The sequence below is a fragment of the Phoca vitulina genome, unplaced genomic scaffold (genome assembly GCF_004348235.1).
Source record: "Phoca vitulina isolate PV1807 unplaced genomic scaffold, GSC_HSeal_1.0 scaffold71, whole genome shotgun sequence".
NCBI classification, from domain to species: domain Eukaryota; kingdom Metazoa; phylum Chordata; class Mammalia; order Carnivora; family Phocidae; genus Phoca; species Phoca vitulina.
In genome coordinates, this window is record NW_022589774.1 from 2,975,278 (window position 1) to 3,000,888 (window position 25,611).

Here is a 25,611-nt window from a genome sequence, read left to right on the forward strand (position 1 = left end):
ACACACTATCAGAGGGGGAAGCAATGGGCTGGGCAGAGTTGGATTCTCAACACAAGAGACTGAGTTACCCAAAAAAGAATAATTAAAACGGAAGAGCCTGAGATACTACTAACTGGGATGTTCAGAGTCTCCCTTTGCTGTTCAGTGGAGTGGGAGCTTCTGAGGGAGATAAACTTTGTTAAATAAAATAAAGAAGTGAACCTAGGTGGGTCTGAGTCAATTTGCTACCATCCCTCCAGAAGTATATCTGCATAAAGAGAGACAGACTCAGAAAGTGGGAGTCTCCTGAAAAAACCGCATAAACTGTGGTGCAAGAACTCCAGGACAGCAATTTTGTTCAACTAAGTCTTAATTCCTCCACGTGGTTGGCTGTACGCCCGCTGGTTAAGAATGCCAAATAAGAGGGCTCTAGCGAAGTGATACAGACTTTCTAGCCAAGTAGAGAGACATGCATTCCACATCCAGACATAAATGACTCTGGGATTATTTACTATTTTCCAAGCTGAATATGTGAAAACTTATTTTGAAGCCAAACAAAACTCAATTAGGAAAGTATCCCTTTGCATGGACAAAACATCAAAAAAACATAATCTCCTAAGACTGCAGCAGAATTGGCCTGATCTGGGTACAAGAGATTTGGAAATTCTGATCTGAGAAATGTTAGGAAATCTGCCATTCTTCATTGGTGAAAAGGGCATCATCACCATCAAGACTGCATGCATTAATAGTCACTGGGTTATTACTACCTGAGGCAGGTAGACATTAGTATTAACCCATTTTTATAAATATTGCAAAAAGGCTTAATAAATTGACAAAATTTTTCCTAGGCCATACATCTAATAAAGCTGGGACTGCCTAACACTGTATCAGGGTTCACAGAAACAAAACTAATAGGAGGTGTGTGTGTACATATGTGTGTGTGTGTGTGTGAATCCAGAGAAAGAAAGAGAGATTTATTATAAGGAATTGGTTCATGTGATTATGAAGGATGACAAATCCCAAGATCTGCAGTTGTCAAGCTGGAGAGCCAAGAGAGCCAATGGTGTAGTTCCAGTTCAAATCTAAAGGCCTAAGAACCAGGCGAGCTCATGGTGTAGACCGAGGAAGAGCCAACGTTTCATTTCAAACCCAAAGGCAGGAAGAAACCAATGTCCCAGCTTAAAAGTAGTCAGGCAGAAGGAATTCCCTCTTATTCAGAGGAAAGTCAGTTTTTTGTTCTAGTCAGCCCTTCAACTGATTAGATGAAGCCCACCCACATTAGGGAGATCCATCTGCTTTACTCAGTCTACTGATTTAAATGTTACACTCAGGGACGCCTGGATGGCTCAGTCAGTTAAGCGTCTGCCTTCAGCTCAGGTCATGATCCCAGGGTCCTGGGATCGAGTCCCACATGAGGCTCCCTGCTCAGCGGGAGCCTGTTTTGCCCTCTGCCTGCCGCTCCCTCTGCTTGTGCTCTCTCTCTCTCTCTGACAAATAAAAAAAAAAAAAAAAAAAGACTGGTGGAATATTTAAAATAAATAAATAAATAAAATAAATGTTACACTCATCCAAAAACATTCTCACAGAAACACTCAGAATAATATCTCACTACATATCTCCACACTCTCTAACCAAATCAAGTTGACACATAAAACTAACCATCATAAACACCAAAGCCAAAGCTCTTAGCTGTATGATGCTCTACAATAATCTTTAACAGAATCAGCAGAACCATAGCTCACAAATTCTGCAGCTCCCTCAAAGTGCTTGGTAGTACTCCAGGACTCTAGGTTTGGCAGAATACAGTACCTCTATAAAGCTCTATTTTGATAAAGAGCTTTTATGAAGGCAACACTTATCTTTCCACACCTGGGGCTTTCACTGAGAGGAAGGGGTGTCTACCTATCCCCAGAAAGAAGTGTTATAATGAATACTTTGACCCCTTTCTTCACCCCCCTCACTTATACCTGCCTATGTAGATTGATCAAGGTATCAGTAGGAATCTCAAAGGCAAGGACAATCCACTGTGTGTACTGACCTCTCAGACTTGCCTGTGCCTGGTGTGGTGGGGGGAAAGAGGGCCTGAGCTACCTGTCTCAGAACCCAGCTGGGGGGTACCTGGGTGACTCAGTCAGTTAAGCATCCGATGCTTGACCTCAGCTCAAGTCTTAATCTCAGGGTTGTGAATTTAAGCCCTGCATGGGGCTCCATGCTGGGTGTGAAGCCTACTTGAAAAAGAAAAGAACCCACTGGAACAGCTCTGCCAGCCCTCTGCTCTGTCATCTCCAGCTTCTTCCTCTAGGAGTAGGTCAGTGACTCATGGTCTAGAAGCCTAGGCTTGAGGAGGGAGACAGGCATTGCATGTTCTCCATTCTAGTTTAATAGTCATAAAGCTAATACTGTATTTTGACTTTCAAGTGGCTCCTTCAGGCAATCTTCACTTGGGTAAAAATCTGGAGGCATGAAAGTTAAATGGGCTCCAACACATTAACATGGATCAAAGCTCCAAGATCCCAAAGGGTATTCAGAGGTCATCTGCTTTCCTGCCTCCTGGCTCTGCCAAATCACACTGGTGGAAGTCTTCATAAAATACCTACAAAGGAAGAGGCAATATGATCCCCTCCAGAACACTCCTTGTGCTTTGTTAAGTCCTTTTCATTTTCTTCTTTTTGAAAAAAAAAATATATATATTTTAAGTAGAGACCAACCCCTCACATGTCTCAGGCCCATGACTCTGAGAGCTGGTACAAAGCATCACTATCAACAGTTGAGATTACACTGGTGGTCCCCAATAAACCATGCCTCCTTGCATTCATGCCCTGGTTTAGTTCCCACCCCTTGAATCTGGGTGGGTCTGCAATTTGCTTTGACCAACAGACTGCAGTAGAATGGATGCTATGCCAATCCCAGGCCTAAGTTTGAAGGTTGAAAGGTCTGCTTCTGCACTCTTGGGAGCCCTGAGCTGCCAGGCGAGCCCTTAGCTACACCACTGGAGACACCACATGGACATTCTACAAGCAGAGGGCATCTGGTAAGACAGAGGCCATGAGATTCTATGGAGAAGCACCAAGGAACCTAGTCAACAATGAAAACCAATGGGAGAAGGAGGGGTGAAAGACACCCTATTAATCCACCCTTCCCCAGCAATCCCTAGGGTCTCCAGAGCACCATCTGAAAGAACAACCATGGGGACAAGTTGGGTCCTAGTGGCAGTGTAGTCCCTAAAGAGCTGTGTGGGTACATCACTTCAGCTCTCTGGGTCTCAGTGGAGATGAACTACAAATTTTCTATGCTTCTGGTAGCAATAAAATCTGACTCTCTAAGTAACTGGATTCATAACAAAGAACAAATCACATGATGCCTCTGCAACCTGCAAGTACCCCCCCCCCCCCATGTAGAGTAACCAGTCATAACCCTGAACTATCACTTCTCTAAATGCTGGACTCTGTAGAGTCTAGGTCACTTTAAAAATAGCAGAAACGCCTTCTAAATGTAATTCGGTGGGAAGTGATACATTTCAGGTGAACCATGCTGTACTGGGCTTTTGCTCAGTGGAACTATCTGGATTTGGACACATGATAGGATGTGCCATATTCATGTAAAAGTACACCATGTTGTCAAGGGAGTCTACGGTAGACAGAAATCACATGTCGGTAGGTCAGTTTATATATACAGAAAATGCCCAGATGTGTCTTTGGAATCTATTAAAATCCAAGTAAGTCATAAGCTCTTGACTATACATATAGCTATTTTTTTAAGATTTTATTTATTTGTTTGTTTATTTGAGAGACAGAGAGAGAACACAGGAGGAGGAGCAGAGGAAGAGGGACAAGCAGACTCAGTGCTGAGCATGGAGCCCGACACGGGGCTTGATCCCACGACCCTGAGATCATGACCCCAGCTGAAATCAAGTCGGACACTTAACCGACTGAGCCACCCAGGTGCCCCTATACATACAGCTTTTGCACGTAGAATGTGTGACTTCCAATCAGCCAGTGGCCCATTCTGAAGCACCACGCCTGCCTCCAAATACATATTCTCTGAACTGATCAAGTCCCTCTTACATTGTTCAGGAAAATGTGTAGGTTCAACTTGGCTGCCCATGCCATGATTTATTCATTCGCTCTCATCTGAAAGTTCCCTGTGTCTCCAGGTCTTTGATGCAAATTAGATAGATTCTACTGCCTCCCTCTGATGCCTTTTCACCCCCTGAAGGTCTTTAGCTGTAACAGCGCATGCAAGTAAATGTAAGGTTTCCCAAATTCAACCTTCCTCAGCCCACACAGTTTTCCTCTGGTTTGTAGAATGAAACAAACACTCTCTTAAAATTTGAAAGAGTCCCCTCCCCACACCATGTAAAGTTTCTTCAGCTAATGGGGCATGAGCTAAGTCACACTGCAGTGAGTGAGACGGGTCAACATCATTCCAAACCTACCATTTGCCCCTAAAGAATAACACAGAGCTATTCTAAAAAGAAATTATTAGAAAATTGCTTTTCATCCTAATTACCACAAATAACAAAGAAGAGACTAACTGAAGCAATGACTTAACATGTGACTCGGTTTGGGCCATCACACAGATAAAAGCTACATCCAGCAAGCAGTTCACACAAATGTATTGCTCCTGTACACACTGGTTATTTAGAGGCCTACAATATACATTACACAATATGCCTCTAAGAACTAGAGATATTTTTCTTAGAAGGGAACACATCTTTGTGATACTTTCACTGTTACAGATTACTAAGGATATCAGTGCTCTTATAAAAAGCAAGTTTGAGTAAAATTATCTCTTCCTTTCTTTTAAAACAATAGAAAAAAATCATTGAGATAAATGATGAGAACAAGAAGTATGTACATAAGCACTAGACAAAGACAAGAAAACCATAATTCAACTTGCCTGAACCTAAATAAAATCCATGCCAGAAATCAATTTTTAGAAAAACAAAAAAGATTGAGATTTGGTAATATTTGGAAGAATGGAGAGGATGGGATGAGAGAAACAAGAGCTTGGTCAGTATGACACACCTAAATAAAACATCTAAAATCTTAATACCAGCAGAAGTCATGTTCTGGCTCTATTGTGCTTTTCAACAATAAAATTCCATGAAAATTACTCTTCTAAATTGTCAAGGGCCCAATCCTGGCCCATTACAAACTGAACTCCCAAGAGATTCAATAATCACTTGCTTTGCCTCTAATTTTAATATCCTACATAAATACACTTTGATTAAGTCAGTAAGTTACAATGGAAAGAGAGGCTTCAGTTTCGAGAGCAAATTCAAACACTTTGTTTACTGGGTAGTTACCCCTAAGTACATTGTTTCAGAAGCATGACCTCCACCTTCATTCAGCATCAAATTAAAGGATTTTAAAACAATAAAAACAGATGAATCAGTTTTACAAGCAGGATGGAAGGGAACAAAAACACATGAAATTGTGTTAAAAATGTAGGCTTTTTTATGATTCAATGATAGTTGACTTAATAAATAAGAGGTCATTGATATGTTGAATTACTGCGAAGAAATACTTATTGGTGTCCTCAGTTGTTAACAAGTGGTGCAACAGATTAATCAAGTAGGTGTTTTATTCTCATTTTTATAGTCATAATCATTTCTTAATGCACATCTATACATATTATAGGCATTTTGAACAAAACTCTTTGACCATCATTGAATAACATGCAAAAATTTCATTCCCAGAACTAAAAAAAAAAGGTGACTCAAAGTAAGTAGTACAGAATATTAAATAGTGCTAGAAAAAGATTTTTTTAATTACTTTTACATTTGCCTCCTATGTTATTTTAAAACTTTCTTGGTAAATGGCTCAGTGAGGCTAAGATATAGCACCAAGGTGAATGGAAAGAATCTCAGAGCAGCTCAGTTTAATACAACAAATACTGGAGTATCTACTTTGTCCCAGACACAGAAGGAGTGCAGGGGACACATCGGTCTGTTTGAAAGTTCCGCCCACCTTCCCTGTCTAGCTGCACCTGCCACAGTCTACATATCATAACTCCATACCCTCCCCACAGTCCACCCAGGCCCCAGTCACAGCACACTAGACCAGGAGTGGACAACTGGCCAACCAACCCTTGGCAGGGCTGGGCCAATTAGACTCTCTCAGAACAAAAGCCAAGACAGTAAGGCCAAGAGGTCTGTAAAGGTGACCCGTGCATTCTGGTCAATAAATGGAGAAAGGAGGTCTTGGGAGAGAAACAAGGCACTTGGATACACAGAAGAGCTTCTATTGAGGCAGGTGAGGGGAGAACTGCACAGAAAGAGGCAGACAGACAAAGGCAGAGACAGAGAGATGGAGGCAGAGACTACAGACAGAGAGAGACAGCAAACGGAGCTAGATGACAGATAGTAATGAAGACAAGTGGCAGAGAGCAAGATGGACAGACAGGGATATAGCCAAAAGGCAGAGAGCAACAGAGACAGACAACAGAGACAATCCGTGGCAGGCAGCAATAGGCAGAGATGGGCAGGAAGACAGATGGAGAGAGGAGAGAAAAAGGGAATGGAAGGACAGGGAGCGTGGGAGGGGGTGGGTGGGAAGGACAGCCAACAGGGACTACAAGAGCATGAGCCAGAGCTGGAGAACGGGCACCCAAGAACAAGATACCTATAGCAAGACCTAGAGAATGAGTGAGCAGAGAACGTAAGCCCGTTGGAAGAGCGAGCGGGAGAGACTGAGGAGAGAGACTAAGAGCCAGAGGGAGATGGAGAAAGAGAAAAAAAATAGAAAATTCAAAGAGAAGGCATAGAGACAATTGGAAAGTAGGGATTGGGAAGCTGGGGGAGAGAATGATAGCTAATTCATACGCTGGGGTCTACAAAATGGTGGCCGCCCCCATGGCCCGGCCCATGTCACAAATCTAAACCTAAGTCGGCCCACATGTATGGGAAACACCTCACTGTCAAGGATACCTCACATACACCAATCCCAATCGTCCAACTCAGCTGTAGCTGGCCTACCTTACCTAGAAAACAAGACCGGCTAGACTTGTGAGGAAATCCCCTGACCTCTAACCCATCCTGCTGCCATGTTTCCACATTGCCTCTTCTAATGCCATATAAAACCCGCTCTTGGCCCCAAATCCCTCTGGAAGAGCCTCCACTAATTGTGAGGCATGGCACTCCCCCACTCCATGGACTGTTTTTCCCTTGAATAAAGGACAACAAAGTCATTACTAAATTGTTTTAGTTCTGTCATTGTCAAGAACAACAGAGAAAAATGGCACATTCTCTGAAAGTCGGGCTGGAACACAATCCCTGGACGTGCTCGCTAGGCGGAGAAAGTATCGAGTGTCATTTTATTTTTTTTTTTTTTTTAAGATTTTATTTACTTATTTGACAGAGAGAGAGAGAGCACAAGCAGGGGGAGTGGCAGGCAGAGGGAGAAGCAGGCTCCCCACAGAGGAGGGAGCCCTATGTGGGACTCAATCCCAGGACCCTGGGATCATGACCTGAGCTTAACCAACCGAGCCACCCAGGCACCCCTCAAGTGTTATTTTATCTGACAGAGGGAGAATGACTAGAATTGAGGGCCTCCTCGGTCTTCAGAAAGTATCAGTTATCACTTCAAAATGGCAGATGGATCACACCCGTGTATTTCCTCGTTCTGGAAGGACGGCTTGGAAACTGAAAGGCATATACACAACAACAAAGAGAAGGCATGAGCTCTGTTTCTGGGAGATGAAAAGTAGATGGGGGGGGGGGTTACACATGCAGCAGAGGAAACCACAACTTCAAAATTCCAGACGGATCTGGCCACGGAGGGGGCTAGCAGGGCTCAGCAGGTCCCTGGAGAGATTTCACACCCTGAAACACTACCTGCCACCCAAGGCAGGGATGGCATGTGAGAGAAACTGGAACACAAACTGAAAGGCTATCGAGAAAAAGTTCACTCGCCCTCCAGCAGGCACCCTCCTCCATCCACACACCCGAGCAGCCAACCATGTGGCTCTCAGGTTAGAAACCGCAAGGGGTTGGGTCTCAAAAGCAGTGGTTCTCTAATCAGTTCGATACCAACCCTACCATGCCTGGAGGGCTCGGAAAAACACAGCAGCTGGGCCCCTTGCCCAGAGATTCTGATGCACCAGGGATGAGGTAGGGCCCGAGAATCTGCATTCTTAGTGAGTCCCTAGAGATTCTACTATTAGAAATTAACGGAGGGCAATCGACTTAGTCGCTTTAAACCTCGGTGTCTGCACGGGCAGAATGGGAATAATGAAAGCACCCACAGGACAAGAGTCACACTGAAGGTCAGAGGAGGCAAAGCATGCAAAACCCCTGGCACGCTGCCAGGCACACAGGTGAGAAAGGCCCTCTGTCCAAGGTCACGACTGTAACCAATAATTCTAATCGGTGCTTCTAAGTAGCGGTACCTGGCTTCCCATGTCTCTGACAAAGTCCCAGTTTACCTATGGTCTTTCCTGACTTCTGAGATCATTAGAGTGAAGAAAGATGGAGAAGGAATGTGAAAGCAGCTCTCTACCCCTAGGTGACCAACTCACCGAGTGGAAAAGCAAAGGTAGGCTGACTTCAGCGGGGACAACACAGGTGTTTTTTGTTAAGTTGAAAGAAGTACTTGAACGCACACCCCCTCACCAAGTTCACCCCCATGATTACAGCTGGTCTGGACAAAAGGTTGAGAAAGTACTTGATCCAGAGAACAAGTAACTGGTTCTATCCGTCAGTCCTGGCAGGGAAATAACAACACACTCAGATAGAGTGTTAAATAATGCAACTATTTACAAAGGCACGGGTGAGCTATCGGCAGTAGCCTGCTGGTAAATCATGGCAAATGATATATACCATTTGCCAATTTCTGAGGGGCAAATATCTCAGCATAGCAGATTTAAAGCTACTAAGGCAAAGTCCCAGAACCCAGAATGGGGAAGAGATGCGCATAATCCGACCTTGAGAGGTAGTACCAGCCAGCTGCAGCCTGCCCCCAGAACACCTCTGAGGAAAACCTCAGGGACAGGCCGCACCCCCAGGGTTAGTAACGCTTGGAAACTTTAAGACATTCAGCCCTCCCCAGACCCAAAGAGAGCGAGCTGGATATGTAACCTTTAATCAAGGGAAAAGAGCTAGGCTACAATGGAGGGAGGGAGGGAAGGACGGAGGAAACTGGGAGAATAAATAGCACAGAGTAAATAAATGTTCCCTCCCCTCTCATGGTGGTGTGCCCCACAAGCTGAAGCGAGCCAGAAGCCAGGAAGCAAGGGAGCCGACGGACATAATCCACACAGGTCAGCCTCCCAGGCACAAAGCAGGTTGGAGAAGAAAAGAGAATGGCTCTAGGAAGGCAAACACAAGATGGGCAGTACACTGACTCATGAAGAGGCTCAAAGCACAACCGTTGTGATAGGAGCTAGAACTCTAATCAGTTCGATACCAATACTGCTGAGGAGAAACAAAAGAAAATTAAAACTGAAAAATCTGTTTAGAGGGGCGCCTGGGTGGCTCAGTCGGTTAAGCGTCTGCCTTTGGCTCAGGTCATGATCCCAGGGTCCTGGGATGGAGCCCCGCATCGGGCTCCCTGCTCGGCGGGAAGCCCGCTTCTCCCTCTCCCTCTGCTTGCGCGCGCTCTCTCTCTCTGACAAATAAGTAAATAAAATCTTTAAAAAAATCTATTTAGATAAAATAAATATAGTCTTATCACTCCAATTTGTTCCATTTTCTTTGCCACGGCTGTGTAGTGTACAATAAAAGCCAAACTTAAGCAGGAGCTAAACATCAGTAAAATTCGCCAGTACAGTAGCATCTTCCAGACGCTGACCCCAGCGCTTGAAAGTTAGGGCAGGGTGCCTATGCTGTTTGTTGCTTTCAGAGAAGAAGGAAGGAAGGAGAGGCCATTCTTCTTTACAGAAGCACCTGATGTCATCACAGGACCTTTATTTTTTTTTTTTTAAGATTTTATTTATTTATTTATTTGAGAGAGAGAGAAAGAGAAACAGCATGAGAGGGGAGAGGGTCAGAGGGAGAAGCAGGCTCCCCGCTGAGCCGGGAGCCCGATGTGGGACTCAATCCCAGGACCCCGGGATCATGACCTGAGCCGAAGGTAGTTGCTTAACCAACTGAGCCACCCAGGTGCCCATCACAGGACCTTTAAAAAGATATGAGAAATGATGGTTTGGGGGCACTCTTGGTTAATAATTACATTAATAGTTATAGAATTGACTCGGCGCCTGGGTGGCTTAGTTGGTTAAGCAATTTGCCTTCGGCTCAGGTCATGATCCTGAGGTCCTGGGTTCGAGCTCCGCATCGGGCTCCCTGCTCAGTGGGGAGTCTGCTTCTCCCTCTCCCTCGCCACCACCCCCCACTCACGCTCTCTTTTTCTCTCTCTCAAATAAATAAATAAAATCTCAAAAAAAAAAAAAGAATTGACTCAGTTAATTTGCAAACTCAGTTTTATGCAACATAGGACTAATCAAAAGACTGTCATTTCAATTTACAAAATGAGCAATCTTAGGATGAGTAAGCAAACATTCTGATTACTGGCATAACTCTTTAACACCCAATCGGAAGAGTTTTTGGTAGTTGGTCATTCACAGCAGCACGGAACCATTAGAGCAGAGACCATGAGAACTGAGGAGATACTGAAGTTGGTCAGACTGCAGGGTGTTCGCCCAGACTGCACGCGCATGGAGAACCACCAGAGCACCAAACAAATCCCAGCATCTAGGACATGCTGTGTGAAAATTAATAAAGGGACACCTTACTAAAATGGGAGTGGAGAGGCCAGAAAGGGGAGCTCTCCTGTTGTACCACTCAACACCAAGAACCGTCCACTACAGGATAAAGAAAATGTGGTCCATATATACAGTGGAATATTACCCAGCCATCAGAAAGCATGAATACCCACCATTTGCATCAACATGGACGGAACTGGTGGGGATTATGCTAAGGGAAATACGTCAAGCAGAGAAAGACAATTATCATATGGTTTCACTCTTGTGGAACATACATAAGGAATAGCGCAGAGGACACTAGGGGAAGGAAGGGAAAACTGGGGGAATCAGAGGGGGAGACCAACCATGAGAGACTATGGATTCCGGGAAACAATCTGAGGGTTTCAGAGGAGAGGGGGGTGGGGGATTGGTTAGCCCGGTGATGGTATTAAGGAGGGCACGTATTGAATGGAGCACGGGGTGTTATACGCAAACAATGAATCATGGAACACTACATCAAAAACTAATGATGTGATGTATGGTGATTAACATAACATAATAAAAAAAGCTAATGATGTACTGGATGGTCACTAACATAATAAAAAAAATAAAAACTGTCCATTACATACAGACCCCCAACAGAAGAATCCTCAACAGGGAAGAATCATCATCAGCTACAGGCCCAATAGGAAATGATGTGCACTGTATCTCCCATAAGAATCGACCACCTCAGCAACCCAGCCAATGAGAAACCATCATCACCCTGAATTCCTGCCTTTCTCCCATGAATGTTTGTTTGAAATAACCCCTTCTAACTTCCTCCTTCTTCTCCATAAAATAATGTTCCTCTCCTTTGTTGGACTATCCTGTCATTTCTGCCGCAGCCTGCTTGTCCCAAATTGCAATTCTCTGCTATTCCTGAATCAACCCACTTTTGCTGGTAAAATAACTGTTTTATTTTTAAAGTCAACAGCTGAAAACTCACAATGGGTGAACAAACCAAGATAGCATGCCAAAGAAGTTAGAGCAATGAGATATCCCAGAGGAATGAGATTTTTTTAGGAAAACTTCCACCCACTGAAACAAAGATTCACACATTCTGCAATCTTCTTTAAATTGACTTCAGGGATCTAGTCATCCCACATTCCATCTCACAGAAAAAGAAATGGCTGTAAAATCCAAGAATAATTTTGGGGTAAGGCATTTATAAGGGGAAAATGTGTGGTGTGTGTTCTGCCGACATAACATCTCTTAAATCTTTCGAGGTTTATAGGGCATGTTGGTCTTCATCATAAATCCCTCGACGAGACTCAGTATCACAAAAGCCTCCCTCATTTTGGTATGCTCAGACTCTAGCTCAGTATCAGGCACCATGTTTGTGAAGCTGACCCCGTAAGTGAGCCTTTACTTTTCATTTTACTTTGTCTTTGACTTTTCATTCCCTCCTTCATCTCTGCCCTTCCTTCCATCAGTCACTTTCCGTCTTTCACTAAAATAAACATAAATCATTCACTTCCTATTTCCTTCTCACTTCCAGCTCTGATTCTTCCATAATCTCTGTCCCTGGGGTTTAGTGCTTCTCAGTTTAAATACACCCATCCACACGCGCATCTGCACGCACACACCCCTGCACGTACCCTTTGCGCACAATTCGAACTGTGCTAGTCTTTCAGGTCATTTACCAGCGTGTGTGAGGGAGTTCAGACTGTGAGAACATTGCAGCACACGCTAGATACTGATGCTTCCCCAAGGACAAGAGCAAGTTTTGTTTTCATTTCATTTTGTTCATGTGCTATTAACATAACTCTAAATGACCCTGTTTTATGAGTTACTAGACTCTTCAGGCAATGTCCCTACTAAAGAGAAAAAGGAGAAAATGCCAAGTTTTGGCAAAGAGGTGGAGTGATGAGCCCAGTTAAGGCCTGTATATGAACTTTTCAGATTCTGGTAGTGGGTGCAGAGATCTACTTGTCTTTCGGCGGCCCAAGACAAGCCTCCGAAGTAAGTTCCCTTGCTTACTAAGCCTGCCACATACCCATCTGGAGTGCTCTGCCTCTTTCTTAGGTATATCCTCGCCTTCCATGTACAGGGGCCAGTTTGTGAACCAATGCATGTCCATCGAGTGCAGAACGGATGAATGTGTAGTATCACGGCCACCGAGTGCAGAACGGATGAATGTGTAGTATCACAACCATCGAGTGCAGAACGGATGAATGTGTAGTATCACAGCCACCGAGTGCAGAACGGATGAATGTGTAGTATCACAACCATCGAGTGCAGAACGGATGAATGTGCAGTATCATGGCCATCGAGTGCAGAACGGATGAATGTGCAGTATCACGGCCACCGAGTGCAGAACGGATGAATGTGTAGTATCACGGCCAACGAGTACAGAACGGATGAATGTGTAGTATCATGTCCATTGAGTGCAGAACGGATGAATGTGCAGTATCATGGCCATCGAGTGCAGAACGGATGAATGTGTAGTATCACGGCCATCGAGTACAGAACGGATGAATGTGTAGTATCATGTCCATCAAGTGCAGAATGGATGAATGTGTAGTATAGTCATACCATGAACTATGACACCACAGGGAAAATGAGCCAGCAACACACGTAACAACATGGGTGAATCTCCAGCTGACCAAAGAACACACGCTGTATGGCCCCATGCATATAAACCTCAGAAACAAATAAAAAATTAACCCGTGGGTGTTCAGAAATACAAAACAAGGTGGTAAAATTAGGAGGAAAAGCAAGAAAGTGATCAGCGTGAAATCAGAAGATGGCTTCCTTTGGAGAGTAAGGGAGCTGGGATCAGGAAGGGTTCCGAGGCCTACTGGAGAGCTGGCAAGATTCTATTTCTTGGCCTAGATGGTGACAGCACAGTATTTACTTTATACAAATGTGCTGAGCTGCACAAAATTATTTTATGTGTTTTCTGTTGTGGTATTATATAATCAAAAAGGTTAAAAAAAAAAAACAAGGAAGAAGAATCAAGGTAGGAAAACTATTATCAAATAACCACCACCAAAAAAAAAAAGAAAAAAAATTGGTTTTCTGGTGGAAAAAGGAGTGAACTAGGTCAGTTTTGTTCTATGGGGCAGACCTGTAAGAGGACAGATTTGGGTGAGACCAGAGAATAACAACAAGAAAAGAAAGAGGAGGAGGAGGAGAAAAGAGAAAAGAAGGGGAGGGGAGGGAAGAGAAGGGAATCAAAGCAAGACAAGAGAAACTAGTTCACAATTACAGTTACTTAAAAACAGAACATTCCTTGTAAGAAAGTGCGTGTCCCATCCCTGAAGCTATTTAAGCATGGGCTGGATAAATGGAGAGGGAAATTCTGGAGACATTCGAACACTGGAAAACAAATAGTAAAGAATGTCCCTTCAGACCTATGATTCTATGATTCTATTTCTCTTTCTCACCAGTTACAGGTGTGGCCACTTAAAGAAAAAAAGCAAAACAACGACGACGACGACAACAAAAACCCATGGTCCAAATATCCTAAATGTACAAAGCAGACACTCACTTTACGAAAGTGGTTCCTTTGAATAAATAACAAATATTTTTTAAGTGTTTGCATACAAGCCATTAACTAACCAAAAATAAAGGGGAGGGGAAGAATTGAGGGACTTCAAGGTAATGCTGGAGAAACCACTGCCAATTGAGGCCCAATCATAAATGAAGAGCTGGTGTCAGAAAGAATAAAGCCAAAGATCCAATTCGCCCACAGCGCTCCTCAAATGCATTTCTTCTTTTACGATCGATTATAAAAATAGGGGGATTTCATAAAAACCAAGGAGTTTGGAAATGTTATTGCTTTCCGTTAAATCAGAAGCCTTCATCCTCCCTGTCTCCGAGCTGATATCAGTCACTAGATTTAACTTTGACACTTCCAGAGCAAGACAGCGGAGCCTTGGCTGAAGGTTATCTTAGAACACATTACAAGAAAAAAACAGGCTCCAGTGAGCTGGTAATAATCCAGATTATCATCTATTCCCCTTTCAGAGCAACAATGGATTTTAACCAGTTTTCTGTTTTATAAATATTACCGTGGCTCAACACATCTAGGAGGAAACACAACATTACCCTCGGCTTTCATCCTGTTTGTGTACTAATTATATCAACAACCTGAACCAACTTAACACTATACAAAAACACAGCTGATTTAGCAATCTGTAAATTATACATGTACATAAATGTGTACCAAAATGTGCTACGTTTCACTCCTGCTAATGTGCATGGATTCTTACTGGCACCTACAATTGTTTGATATAGGTTTCCGAACACTAAAACATATGTTCTGCCTAGAATGGGACCATTTAGGGTAATATTTTTTTAGTTTCCTGGCACGAAGGTCTGCCAGCCTTCCTAAGACAGTAAGTGCCTGGATTTAAGCAACCATCAAAAAATATTCTGGAACAACACTTTCCAATCATGAATATAAAGAGAAACAGGCTGGTAAGAAAGTCAACAGAAGGATTTGAAATGATCACTGACATGACCATAAGCAAAATCTGGGGAATAGTTAATTATTCCTACTAACTACTTCCAACTATCCAAAAAGCAGGTAACTACTAAATCTCTCCTCCAAATGGTCTTCAGAATATATCAGAGAAAGTTAAACTAGATTTTAGTCCTATCAAGACCAGTTAAACACCTTAAAAATGTTTTTTGCTTTTTTTTTTTTTAAACACGATGCCAGGCCTAAATAAGAGCTGCAAGCAGAAACACTGTGGAAAGGGTCAAGATGCTTGGACCAAGATTCACTAGAATGTAAATTTCTAAGGAGTAAGGAGGGTTTCTGGATTCCCACTATATCCCCAGTGTTCAATAACTGTACTCAATAAATCGTTTTGAATGAACAAACCTGTCACAGCTGCTGACTAGTCCCCGATGTGTCTCTAACTGCATTTTCTAACTCTGCCTTTTACTAACTGTAGCTAAATTACTTAATCTAAGGATTCCTCTCTTTTTTTAGATTTTTATTTATTTATTTGAGAGAGAGACACAGTGAGAGAGAGAGCACAAGCAGGGGGAGTGGGAGAGGGAGAAGCAGGCTTCCCGCCGAGCAAGGAGCCCGACGCGGGGCTCGATCCCAGCACCCCAGGATCATGACCTGAGCCAAAAGCTGACTCCTAACTGACTGTGCCGCCCAGGCGCCCCGAGATTCTTAGCTCTTGAAACTCTAAAATGGACACACTGCACCTCCTCTGCTGGCATTTGAGGATCAAAGTTATTTAATACTTTATAACAGGTGCTTGAATAAGTTAAGTGCCTGTTACCCTGCCGGTGACTTCAGTTAACCCACTGACAAAGGTGAAAAGGTGAAAATACCGCCCTTCCTTAAAACAGAATTAGCTTCTCCTTTGCCCTGTTACTCAGTTTGGATGTGGTAGTGTGGCTGTTAGCCAAAATGGATGTTGTTCTTGCTGTTGTAACATTTTATTCAGTCTCCACTGGGAAATTAAGCTTCTCTAGAGAACATAATGGTAATACAAGGAAGGTCATTGCAGAGTGTACCATGAGGGACACGACACTGGGGTCAAGGGACTTCGGGTCTCATCAGCTCTGCCCTTAAATATTTGAGGAAATGCGCTTGCTTCACTTTCTTCATCTGTACAAAGATGGGGAAGGAGAGGCAGACGACACAGCATCGAATCCTACAGGTTATGATATTCCAGACACCAGATATTCAAATGCCCCAAGACAAAGCCAGTTCTACTATCCAGAAGCATAGTTGTCAGATGGCTGGAGAAACAATGATGAATGATACCCTCCAAAGACCTCCTGCATCAGGCACTGTGTGCTTCCCACTTTGAACAAGTCACTTAATATTCCTAGGGCTCAGTTTTCTGATCTGTAAACGAGGAACAATAATACTGCATAAGATCACTGGGAGAAAATGCTTAATAAAGATGATCCAAAAAGTATTGCTATTTAAAGGTAAACTGCTATTTCAATACTGTAATGTCCAAAAAAAGGCTAGTGGATTTTAGGAGGAGACAATCAATATTTTTAAATAGACTTTTTTCCATCACAGTAAAATAAAATAATGCACGAAGATATCATGATAGTTCCAAGAGTCCACATAGTTTTCTTCTATTTGTGTTTGGAAATGTGATGAAAGGGATCACTAAAAGCTTAAATCCCACATGTCAAGACCAGAATATTTTCTTCTGAAATAATAGATAATTTTAAAAGTTCATCCAACTTTCCTACGATGTTTTGTTTGTGTTGCTGATGTCTCTGGTTGGTTGGTTAGCTGAAGTCAAGCTGTTGGAATTGGTGCTGAAATTAAAATGCCAATGCTAAAAATACTGCTAGCTACTTAGTCTATTGACACTCTATATATGCTTAGAGAGGAGAAGTGGCTCTAAGAAAATCAACTAGAGTATTCTGCCGTCTCAGCTCCAAGATTCATTTTGTGTTTGTGTGGTATTAGTTTCACCATTCTTTTTTCTTTTTAAGATTTATGTATTTATTTGAGAGAGACAGAAAGGAAGTGCAAGAGGGGGAGGGGCAGAAGGAGAGTTGGGGTGGGGAAGAATCCTCAGTGGGGAGCCTGACTCCGGGCTTGATCCTAGGACCCTGAGATCATAACCTGAGTGGAAATCAAGAGTCAGACACTCCACCGACTGAGTCACCCTGGTGCCCCTGGTGCCACCATTCTTAAGGTCCTCCTACAAGCCCAAGGAACCTTATGACTGTTACATGTAAGATTCTGCTACCTCCCTCTCCACTCAAAAACATTAGACGATACACATTAGACACAAGGTTTCCCCTATACCTTAAAGAACACTGCCTCTTCACCCCCCACCCCACCCCGCAAAAATGGAATTGTCATTGATATTTATGAGAAAGTTGGTGTCACTGGCACTGGGCTCCCCAAATCTGCAAGACTGTCTCCACTCCACATGCCCTAACAGGTCAATAACCACAGCAATCACAGCCAATTAACTCTTACTTAGTGATTTTATTTAAAAATCCATGAACACCTCTAGCTTTTTTTATGACAGAAGAGTTCATTGTGACTATTCATGTAGTAAATATCATCCCCTTGAATCCCCAGGTAATAGCTGTGACCTTGTTCTAAAAGCTACCTCAGTTCGTTTGAGTGAGGAGGACCTTGAAGGCAAAGGTGACTAACCAGAAACTCTTCAATACTCTTATTCTTAAGAGGCACACAATAAATGATCATTTCTAAAATATTTAAATAATACACAATAATATGCTATCCTAGTCGACAAGTTTTTTGTTGTAAGCTAAACTTAAATCACTTTTTAATTAAAGAGTATTTCTTGGGAGCATAAGTCACTTTTCATGCTCTTCCCCTGAATCCCTAACTAAATCCAAATAGAAGCCCATGATTTTAACACAAGCTCCTCCTTAAGGCTCTAAAGCTGTGATATTTCCGCATTTTTTAAAACCTATTCCCCAAGTTAGCTCTTCGTGTCATCTGCCTCCTCTGGAAGGAGAGGAGTCCCGGAGCCTGTAAAGAGCATCTCCAGACTTGGCCCCCGTTCATTTCAGCCTTTTGGCGAACGGATGTGCACCGCACCTTCCAGATGCCCACCTCCTAGCTGCTCTGCAAGCGCTTTAGCCAGGATGCTTTGCTGTGGGTCCTGAAGGTGTCGGAAATGTTTCCCTTTCCATCCCTGCTGCTAGGACTCTCACCGTCTCCCGCTTCATGCCACTGTCCATCTTAATGCCACAGAGAAAGAGAGGAGCGGGGAGCACTCGTTTACTGGGTAAGGGATAGATTTACAGGCTTGGTGAGCTTGGGAATGTCTAGGTGAGCAAGATTTATTAGCATAAAACACTGCTGAGGTTTGGAAAAGAGGAACTATGGCAGGTTTGTCCCTGTGACAGCTTGGCCAGCTCTGCACCTATGCGCTCCATTTCCCATCTAAGTCCAGGAAAACTGCCCCTCATGAGCCTTCACTTAACCTCCAAGAGGGTGCGTGGGTGAAGAGGTGGAACCGGGTAACCTGCAGCACGTCCCTACATCCCCGCGTCCCCACACCTCGGACTTTTCAGCGGCCCGATGGAAGGTGGAAGCAGCCGCCGCCCCTATCCCTCGGGGGCCCGGACCCGAGTGGCCTCTTCTACTGCTGGCTCTCCCTGGGGAGAGGCGGCACCTGGGGTGCAGCCAGAGAGCCCCGCGAGCCTTCGCGGCGGGGTGGGCAGTACCCATGGGGAGCGCGCTGCCGCTCGTGCCGCGTCCGGCTTCCCATCACTTTTCCCAGTACTTTGCCCATCAGCTGTCACGCTCGCTGGAGAGGAGACCGAGAAGGCGCGAGTAGGGCCCCCAAAGGCGTCCCCAGCAGAGCTCTCCTCTTGGGATGGGGGGCCCACAGACCTCGCCCCACCCTGCCCACCTAGCCTTGCCTCCGGGAGGCAGCTCCGGACGCCCGCGCCGGGGCTCCCAGCAGAGCTCCGGGTTCTACTGCATCTGCTGGCGCCGAGCGGCGGGAGGCGTCGGCAATCGAGGCACGGATAAAAAGCCTGGGTAACCGAAATCCGAATGCACCTCTTACCACTGGACCGCCGGACAATATTCTCCAGAAACGTGTTCTGCGGGGCCACCAGTCCTCTCCTGCCCCCGGCCATGGTCATCCTCCCGGCAGCTTGGGGTCCTGGGGCCGTCCCGGCGCGGCTTCTCACGGCAGCAGGAAGCTGGGCGCCGGGCCCTCGCGCGATCCCGGCTCGAAGCGCCCCATGCGCCCCGCGGGGACCCGGGCGGCCAGGGGCTGCGGCTCCCTCCGGCTGCCACCCTCGCGCCCTCTTCGCGCCTCCCTACTGGCGGCCCGCCTCGCAGAGCGCTCGCGCCAGGCTCGCCTCGCCGCAGCCGCTTCCGGGTGGGCGGAGGGAGCCGCGGCGCCTGGGACAGGGCGCCCCCTACCGGGCGCTGCCCCCCCCCCACCGCCGGCCTGCGGGAGAGCGAGCGGGGGGCTCCCGCAGCGGCCGGGAAGCGGCGGGCGGCGATGGGCCGAGGCCGGGTTAGCAGCGCCACCCTCTGGGCACAGCCCGGCGATGGGTTCGGCATGAGCCTTGGGCTGGTGGAGAGGGCGGCGTTTGGAGCCGTGTCCTTGGTGGATTCACTTCCAACAAGGTCACCACGAGTCCGGGGGGCGGGGGGGGGGTACATGATCCTGTAACCCTCTTCCTTCGCTCTGTTTCAGGCCGGAGCCTCTGGGAGCTCTGAGACTCTTGGAACACCTTCCAGCCTCTCCTTAGGGTTTGTTGGCCTCATTTGTGAAAGTTGCCAGTGTTTCACCAGTAGTTAAAGAAGTTGAATTTAAGAGGTCAGACTTGCAGAGTGACCAACTGACCGAGCTCCAGAAGAACTGTCTTGAGTTGTTAAAGATAACCAAAGGCACAAATGCAGGCTCTGGACGTTTGATCAGTTTGCTGAGTGACTGACCTGATTCCCACTCTTATCCAGCATCTATTTTCACAAAAGGCCAAGAAAATATATGTATCTATGCATCACTTTTTTTCGCTGAAGCACAACCTGTTATGGTCAATGTGTGAGGTTAGGGAACAGGCACAAACTGACAGACGTCAAAATGGTGGGCTTGCTTCTGAGGGTGGAGGGAGGGGGTGGGCAGCTTCCCCAACATTTAAAATTAAGTAATAATTACGCACGACCTTGGCTTGAAGGACTGTCTACACCACAAGGATGAGGTACTGGTGTCCACACCTGCCCCTGATATGAAGAATCACATACACCAAAGGTTTCGGGGCAGGAGCTCCCGTTTGCTCACTTTCCTCTGCTCACTTACATTGGGCCATTTCCACCTGCACGTGACTCTTCACCTGTCTTTTATATTGTATGTCCCCCAGTGGGTGTGGCCAGAGGCCATGCCCTACAAAAGGAATGAGTTGATAGTTTTCTAGTTAGTTCCAGGCTAGATAAATAGTCGACACAAAAATGTTTACGAGGGAAAAACAGACCCCACCACCTCAACTGTCTAGGTTAACCATCCTGACTCATCCTATTCTATTGCAGATACCCTATCTCCATTTACTAGTCTCAAAATACAAGGACTGATTCTTGCCCAGCAATGCCTCAGAGTTACTGTGAAGATCAAACATAATTATGCCGGGGGCAGCACTCTAAACCATGAAGTGCTGTACCACAGTGAGACGTCATCATTTGAGTGACTAAATAAATTGGGCCATTGTGGACATCATCGTGTGTGGGCACAAAATAAATAGATGACGGCTAATAGCCGAATTAGGTAAGGCTTGCGTAGGCTTTGAAATCAAAGTAATGATACTTCTTCCATTAAGCTCACATCAGACGCCCAACTTAGAGCTGTGATTTCTTAAGCCCTAGCTCCGTCTAGTGGTTCTTTGTTCCATTACAAATGAGATAACAAATGGCAGTTGACAAGAACTTACTGAAACGTATTTGGTGCTGAGCTGGCTCGGTGGTGTCTGCCCACTGCATTTGAATAAGTTCATTTGAATAAGGCTCTTAAGGTTATGCTATCTACTGCACAAACATGCCCAAGGAGAGATTTTTCATGACAATATTAAAAACCCATCGAGCAACCACATAATCCTACTTGTGCAAGGAAGATAAAGAAGAGAATGGGGGAAAACTGTCATAGAGAGTTAATAAAACATCTCAGATTTTAATGAGCTTTTGTGTTCTGTGGCTCAGATAAAAAAGAAACAGATGATATTCATTTGAAGTGAGAGATGTTAAAGCTTTTAACTGATAAGAAAAAAGAACAAGGAGATCTCTTCCATTTTAATTTTAAATGTACTACCACAGTGATTCTCATCATGCACTACATTGTGGGGGGGGCACAGTTTTGAAATCTATAAATTTTAGTGGCACACTTGAAAAGATTAAAAGGCCTAAAAGAACACTAAAAAGTCAGCAATCTTTAACCACCATCACTACTCAGTGTGACCATGTCTCACAGTGTCTATGAAAGCACACCTCAAAGAGAAAGCAAAGCATTCTCTTGCCCAACCCTCAACACTATCAAACTCTGGGAAGAGAGCCGTGTTCTGCCCCAACCACGTTCTCTTTGATAATTCACAGGCCAAGGTTGCACGTGCTCAGTAAACACACCATCCTTTCAGGGGCTGGTTTGACAATGCACTATGCTTCTTACCTCTTATTTGACACCTTCTGTTCCCGACTCGACATTCAGTTCCAGGATCTGCTTAGCTTCAGATTCTGAGATCTATCACTGAAATGTAGGACTCTCAGTTGGAGCAAGCTTTCTTCTTACAAATTCGTCAAAATTTGGTTAACACATTTGTAAAGGATTCACAATATACCAATGTGCGTTGGCAAAGCAGTTGAGAGTTCCCATATTTTTATATAACAGGCAAAGCCACTTTTCATTTAAAGAGACAATTTTAAATAACTGTGACCAGAATTCCAATTAAGCTGCCTCTGTCCCTCCCCCTCCCTGCAGAAAGTGGGGTACCACTGTCTAGAACTTCTACCAAGAAGGATACAGAGTCTGAAATGAAAACTTGTAAACTTTGACTCCAATGTCTCTTGCCTACCTGTCTCAGCAGTTCTCCTCCTGTACTCTCCAGTGTTTAGTTTATTCCTCAATTATAACGTGAGTTTATATGTATCACACAATACATGGAGAGCTCCTTGAAACAAAGATGAACTTTGCCAGTCTTTGTTCTGCCCAATGTAATTGAGCCATGATGTAATTAGTGAGTTCCCAGGGGGCTTGAGAGTAATGGAGGTATACCACAACAGAGAAAGCGTGGCGATGGAAGTCTGCAGACTGGCTGGGAAGAGTCCAGGAGATACCAGAAAAATCTCTATGCCTGACAACAACAAAAAAATCTATCAAATGCAGAGGAAGACAATGCCACATATGGGAGGGAAGGGTGGAAATGGTATCATGCAAAGACAGAAATTACATTTTTTTTCCTTTTATTAAGACTATTACGTATAGGTGACATTTTTCAGAAAGCCAAGGACCCCTCAAACATGGGAGAGTCGCCTGTGAGTCCTGGAAGGTACTGGGAACCAGAATGGCCAAGCAGGGATGCCTCATCAATACCAAACAATTAGCACCCATAGGAGAAATTGAACACGGAGGTAACTTCACCTGCTCTGCCACCATGAGTGAAATATTTAAAACGGGGAATTTGCAGCAAGAGAAATTTCAGCTTCTATAACCCAATGACTGGTGTATTATGTGTTATATTTAATTTCTGTTAACAAAAATTCTTTTCTAATAAACTTACAGGAAGAGGGTTGTGAGGGCCATATCCACTGGAAGGACCTGTTCTTTATTATAGAAATCTCCTGCCGAGTCCTGGGAGAAGGGAGAGAATCTGCCACAGCGAGCTCATAGTCCATTCATATGTGACCGGGGGGAAAGGATGCACAGATGTGGGTGTTGCACTCAACTGTGGCTAACTCAATAGGCATTTATAAATGTTTGTAGAATTGGGTTATGTCCTTCTAAATGCCCAAAGTTAATATCCTTCTTCCTCATTTCCTCTTACCATCAGAGAACGGGATCTGTTACTGCACTCCCTCTTGTGGAAAATAATTAAAAGCCATTTACAACAGTCTCATTTTATTATAACAAACATTTGCTCAGAGACTAGCATATACCAGACACTGGGATAGATTCTAAGGATGGAAAGATGCTAATGATTGGCACTTGCCCTCGAGAAACTCAATAAACACTTGGTGAATGCTTTGCTTCTTTATAATTTCTCTCCTTTCAGCTACTTTCCTCTCTCAGTTATACACTCTAAGTCTTTCTTTCTTTGTCAATAAATTATAATTCAGCTTGATCTCGTCACTGAAGACTTTCCCGTCTCCTCTTAACTGAGACTTGGCTTTCCTCTGAGGTCTTGCAATCCCACTGATCCCCCTCCTTTGGAGGATATTCATCTGCTATGGCCTTTCAGTGAGAATTCATCTAATCCCTCAGTACCATCTAATCCAAATCACTACTCTTCCACATTCATGTAAACTTTCTCCTCTGAAGACCATGACCAACAGAAATAACACTCTACTCTTCTTCATTTCTTACAATAGATTTAGGGAAATTTTTATTCAGTTTTGAAGAAGTTGAGGTGTTTTGGGGACATTACAAAGAAATATTGAGTAGGCAGATGGATACACACAGGTGTAGAGCCCAAAAGACACATCTGGGTAGAGCCAGAGATTGGAAATCAACAATTTACAGACTTCAGAGGAGGCTGAGAAGGAGGAGTTTGGAAGCAGGGACAACTCTGAGAAGCAGTCTTCTAGAAGCCCAGAGAAAGTCTTTTTTTTTTTTTAAGATTTTATTTATTTATTTGACAGATAGATACAGAGCACAAGTAGGCAGAGTGGCAGGCAGAAGGAGAGGGAGAAGCAGGCTCTCCGCCGAGGGGGGAGCCGGACATGGGGCTCGATCCCAGGACATCATGACCCAAGCCAAAGGCAGCCGCTTAACCAACTGAGGCACCCAGGTGCCCCAACCAGAGAAAGTCTTTAAGTGGGAGAAATGAAGAACACCATCATACGCTATATACTGTAAACACTGGAAAATGTCCACTGGATCTAATGATTCATTGGTGATTTGAGACTTTAGTAGATACATTTTCAATGGAATACTGGGGAAGAAGCCAAATTACAATGGGTTTAAAGAGTAAGTAGAGGGGCGCCTGGGTGGCTCAGTTGGTTAAGCGACTGCCTTCAGCTCAGGTCACGATCCTGGAGTCCCGGGATCGAGTGCTGCATCAGGCTCCCTGCTCAGCAGGGAGTCTGCTTCTCCCTCTGACCCTCCCCCCTCTCATGTTCTCTCTCTCTCTCTCTCTCAAATAAATAAATAAAATCTTTTTTAAAAAAAGAGTAAGTAGAAATTTACAATCAAGGTGGTAGATTGAGCTAAAGAGAGGTGAGTACTGCCTTTCTACACTAAACATAGAAATGACAGGGAAAAAATGTTTTTAAACATATCTTTAATATATTGCCAAGCTCAAAAGCAAAAAGGGGAAAATTTCAGAAGTCAAAAATAGGAAGGAATCCACAGCACTTAGTGGGAATCTAAGGGAGGTGGGGGAGGCTTGTAACCCAAAAAGAAATGCACCTTAAGGCTGCAGTTTTAGTATTTGTGTGATGGTATAAGCTGAGGACACAGGCTCTGTGCATAGTGAGGAAACTGGAACTGGATTTCTGGTGAAACCAGAAGCTTGGAAAATTAGGACCTACCAGCCCTAGCTCTCAGCTTTCCCAGAACACGGGTAGAAACAGTTGACCTTCAGAAATCAGAACCCCTAGACAAGACATTCCACATATTTGGGGTGGAATTCTCCCAGATGCCCTCACAGTGTGGCAATTCTGTGCCAGAAATTTATATAGAAATCTCACATAGCCCTGTCAGAAACCAATAATAAACTGCCCCCATAGGAAAAACTTATACCAAACAGTACACCTTAAGGTCCAACTGATAACAATTCCCCCCAACAGTGAGCATACAGACATAATTACAAATTACACCAAATTGAGTTTTCCAAAATTAAATTCTCAAACTAAAAAGGCGGCATAAAGGGAAACAAACAAATCCAGACATATTGCAGTGAAACTTCAGAACATAAAAGGAAAAGATAATCTTAAAAACTATAATAGGAAAAAATAGATTAGCTACAAAAAATGAAAATGACACTGCCATTAGAGATCTCAACATGAACAAGAGAGTCAGAAACAATGGAATACATGATGAATTCTCATATATACCCAACAGAATGGCTAAAATCAAAAAGACTGACAACACAACACGTTGGCAAGGATGTGGAGCCATCAGAACTCTCATACATTGTTGTGGAAATGTAAAATAATAAAAACCACTTTGGAAAATAGCCTGGCAGTTTCTTCTTTTGTTGTTGTTATCATGCTGTATTGTCTTTAGTTAAGGATTTCCAATCACATCACACAGAGACTTT

At 44.2% G+C, this 25,611-nt stretch overlaps 1 protein-coding gene across 2 annotated transcripts in view; it reads right to left on the minus strand.

The window, feature by feature from the left end:
* The window catches only part of KCNH1 (potassium voltage-gated channel subfamily H member 1), a 355,938-nt gene extending 336,438 nt beyond the window's left edge, over nucleotides 1-19,500 (minus strand). For both annotated transcript variants that reach the window (XM_032393107.1, XM_032393106.1), the window contains exon 1: nucleotides 19,206-19,500. In XM_032393107.1, coding sequence (XP_032248998.1) covers nucleotides 19,206-19,284 — 79 coding nt within the window. In that variant the 5' untranslated portion in view covers nucleotides 19,285-19,500. The remainder of the gene's footprint in view (nucleotides 1-19,205) is intronic.
* Between the last annotated feature and the right edge of the window lie 6,111 nt (nucleotides 19,501-25,611).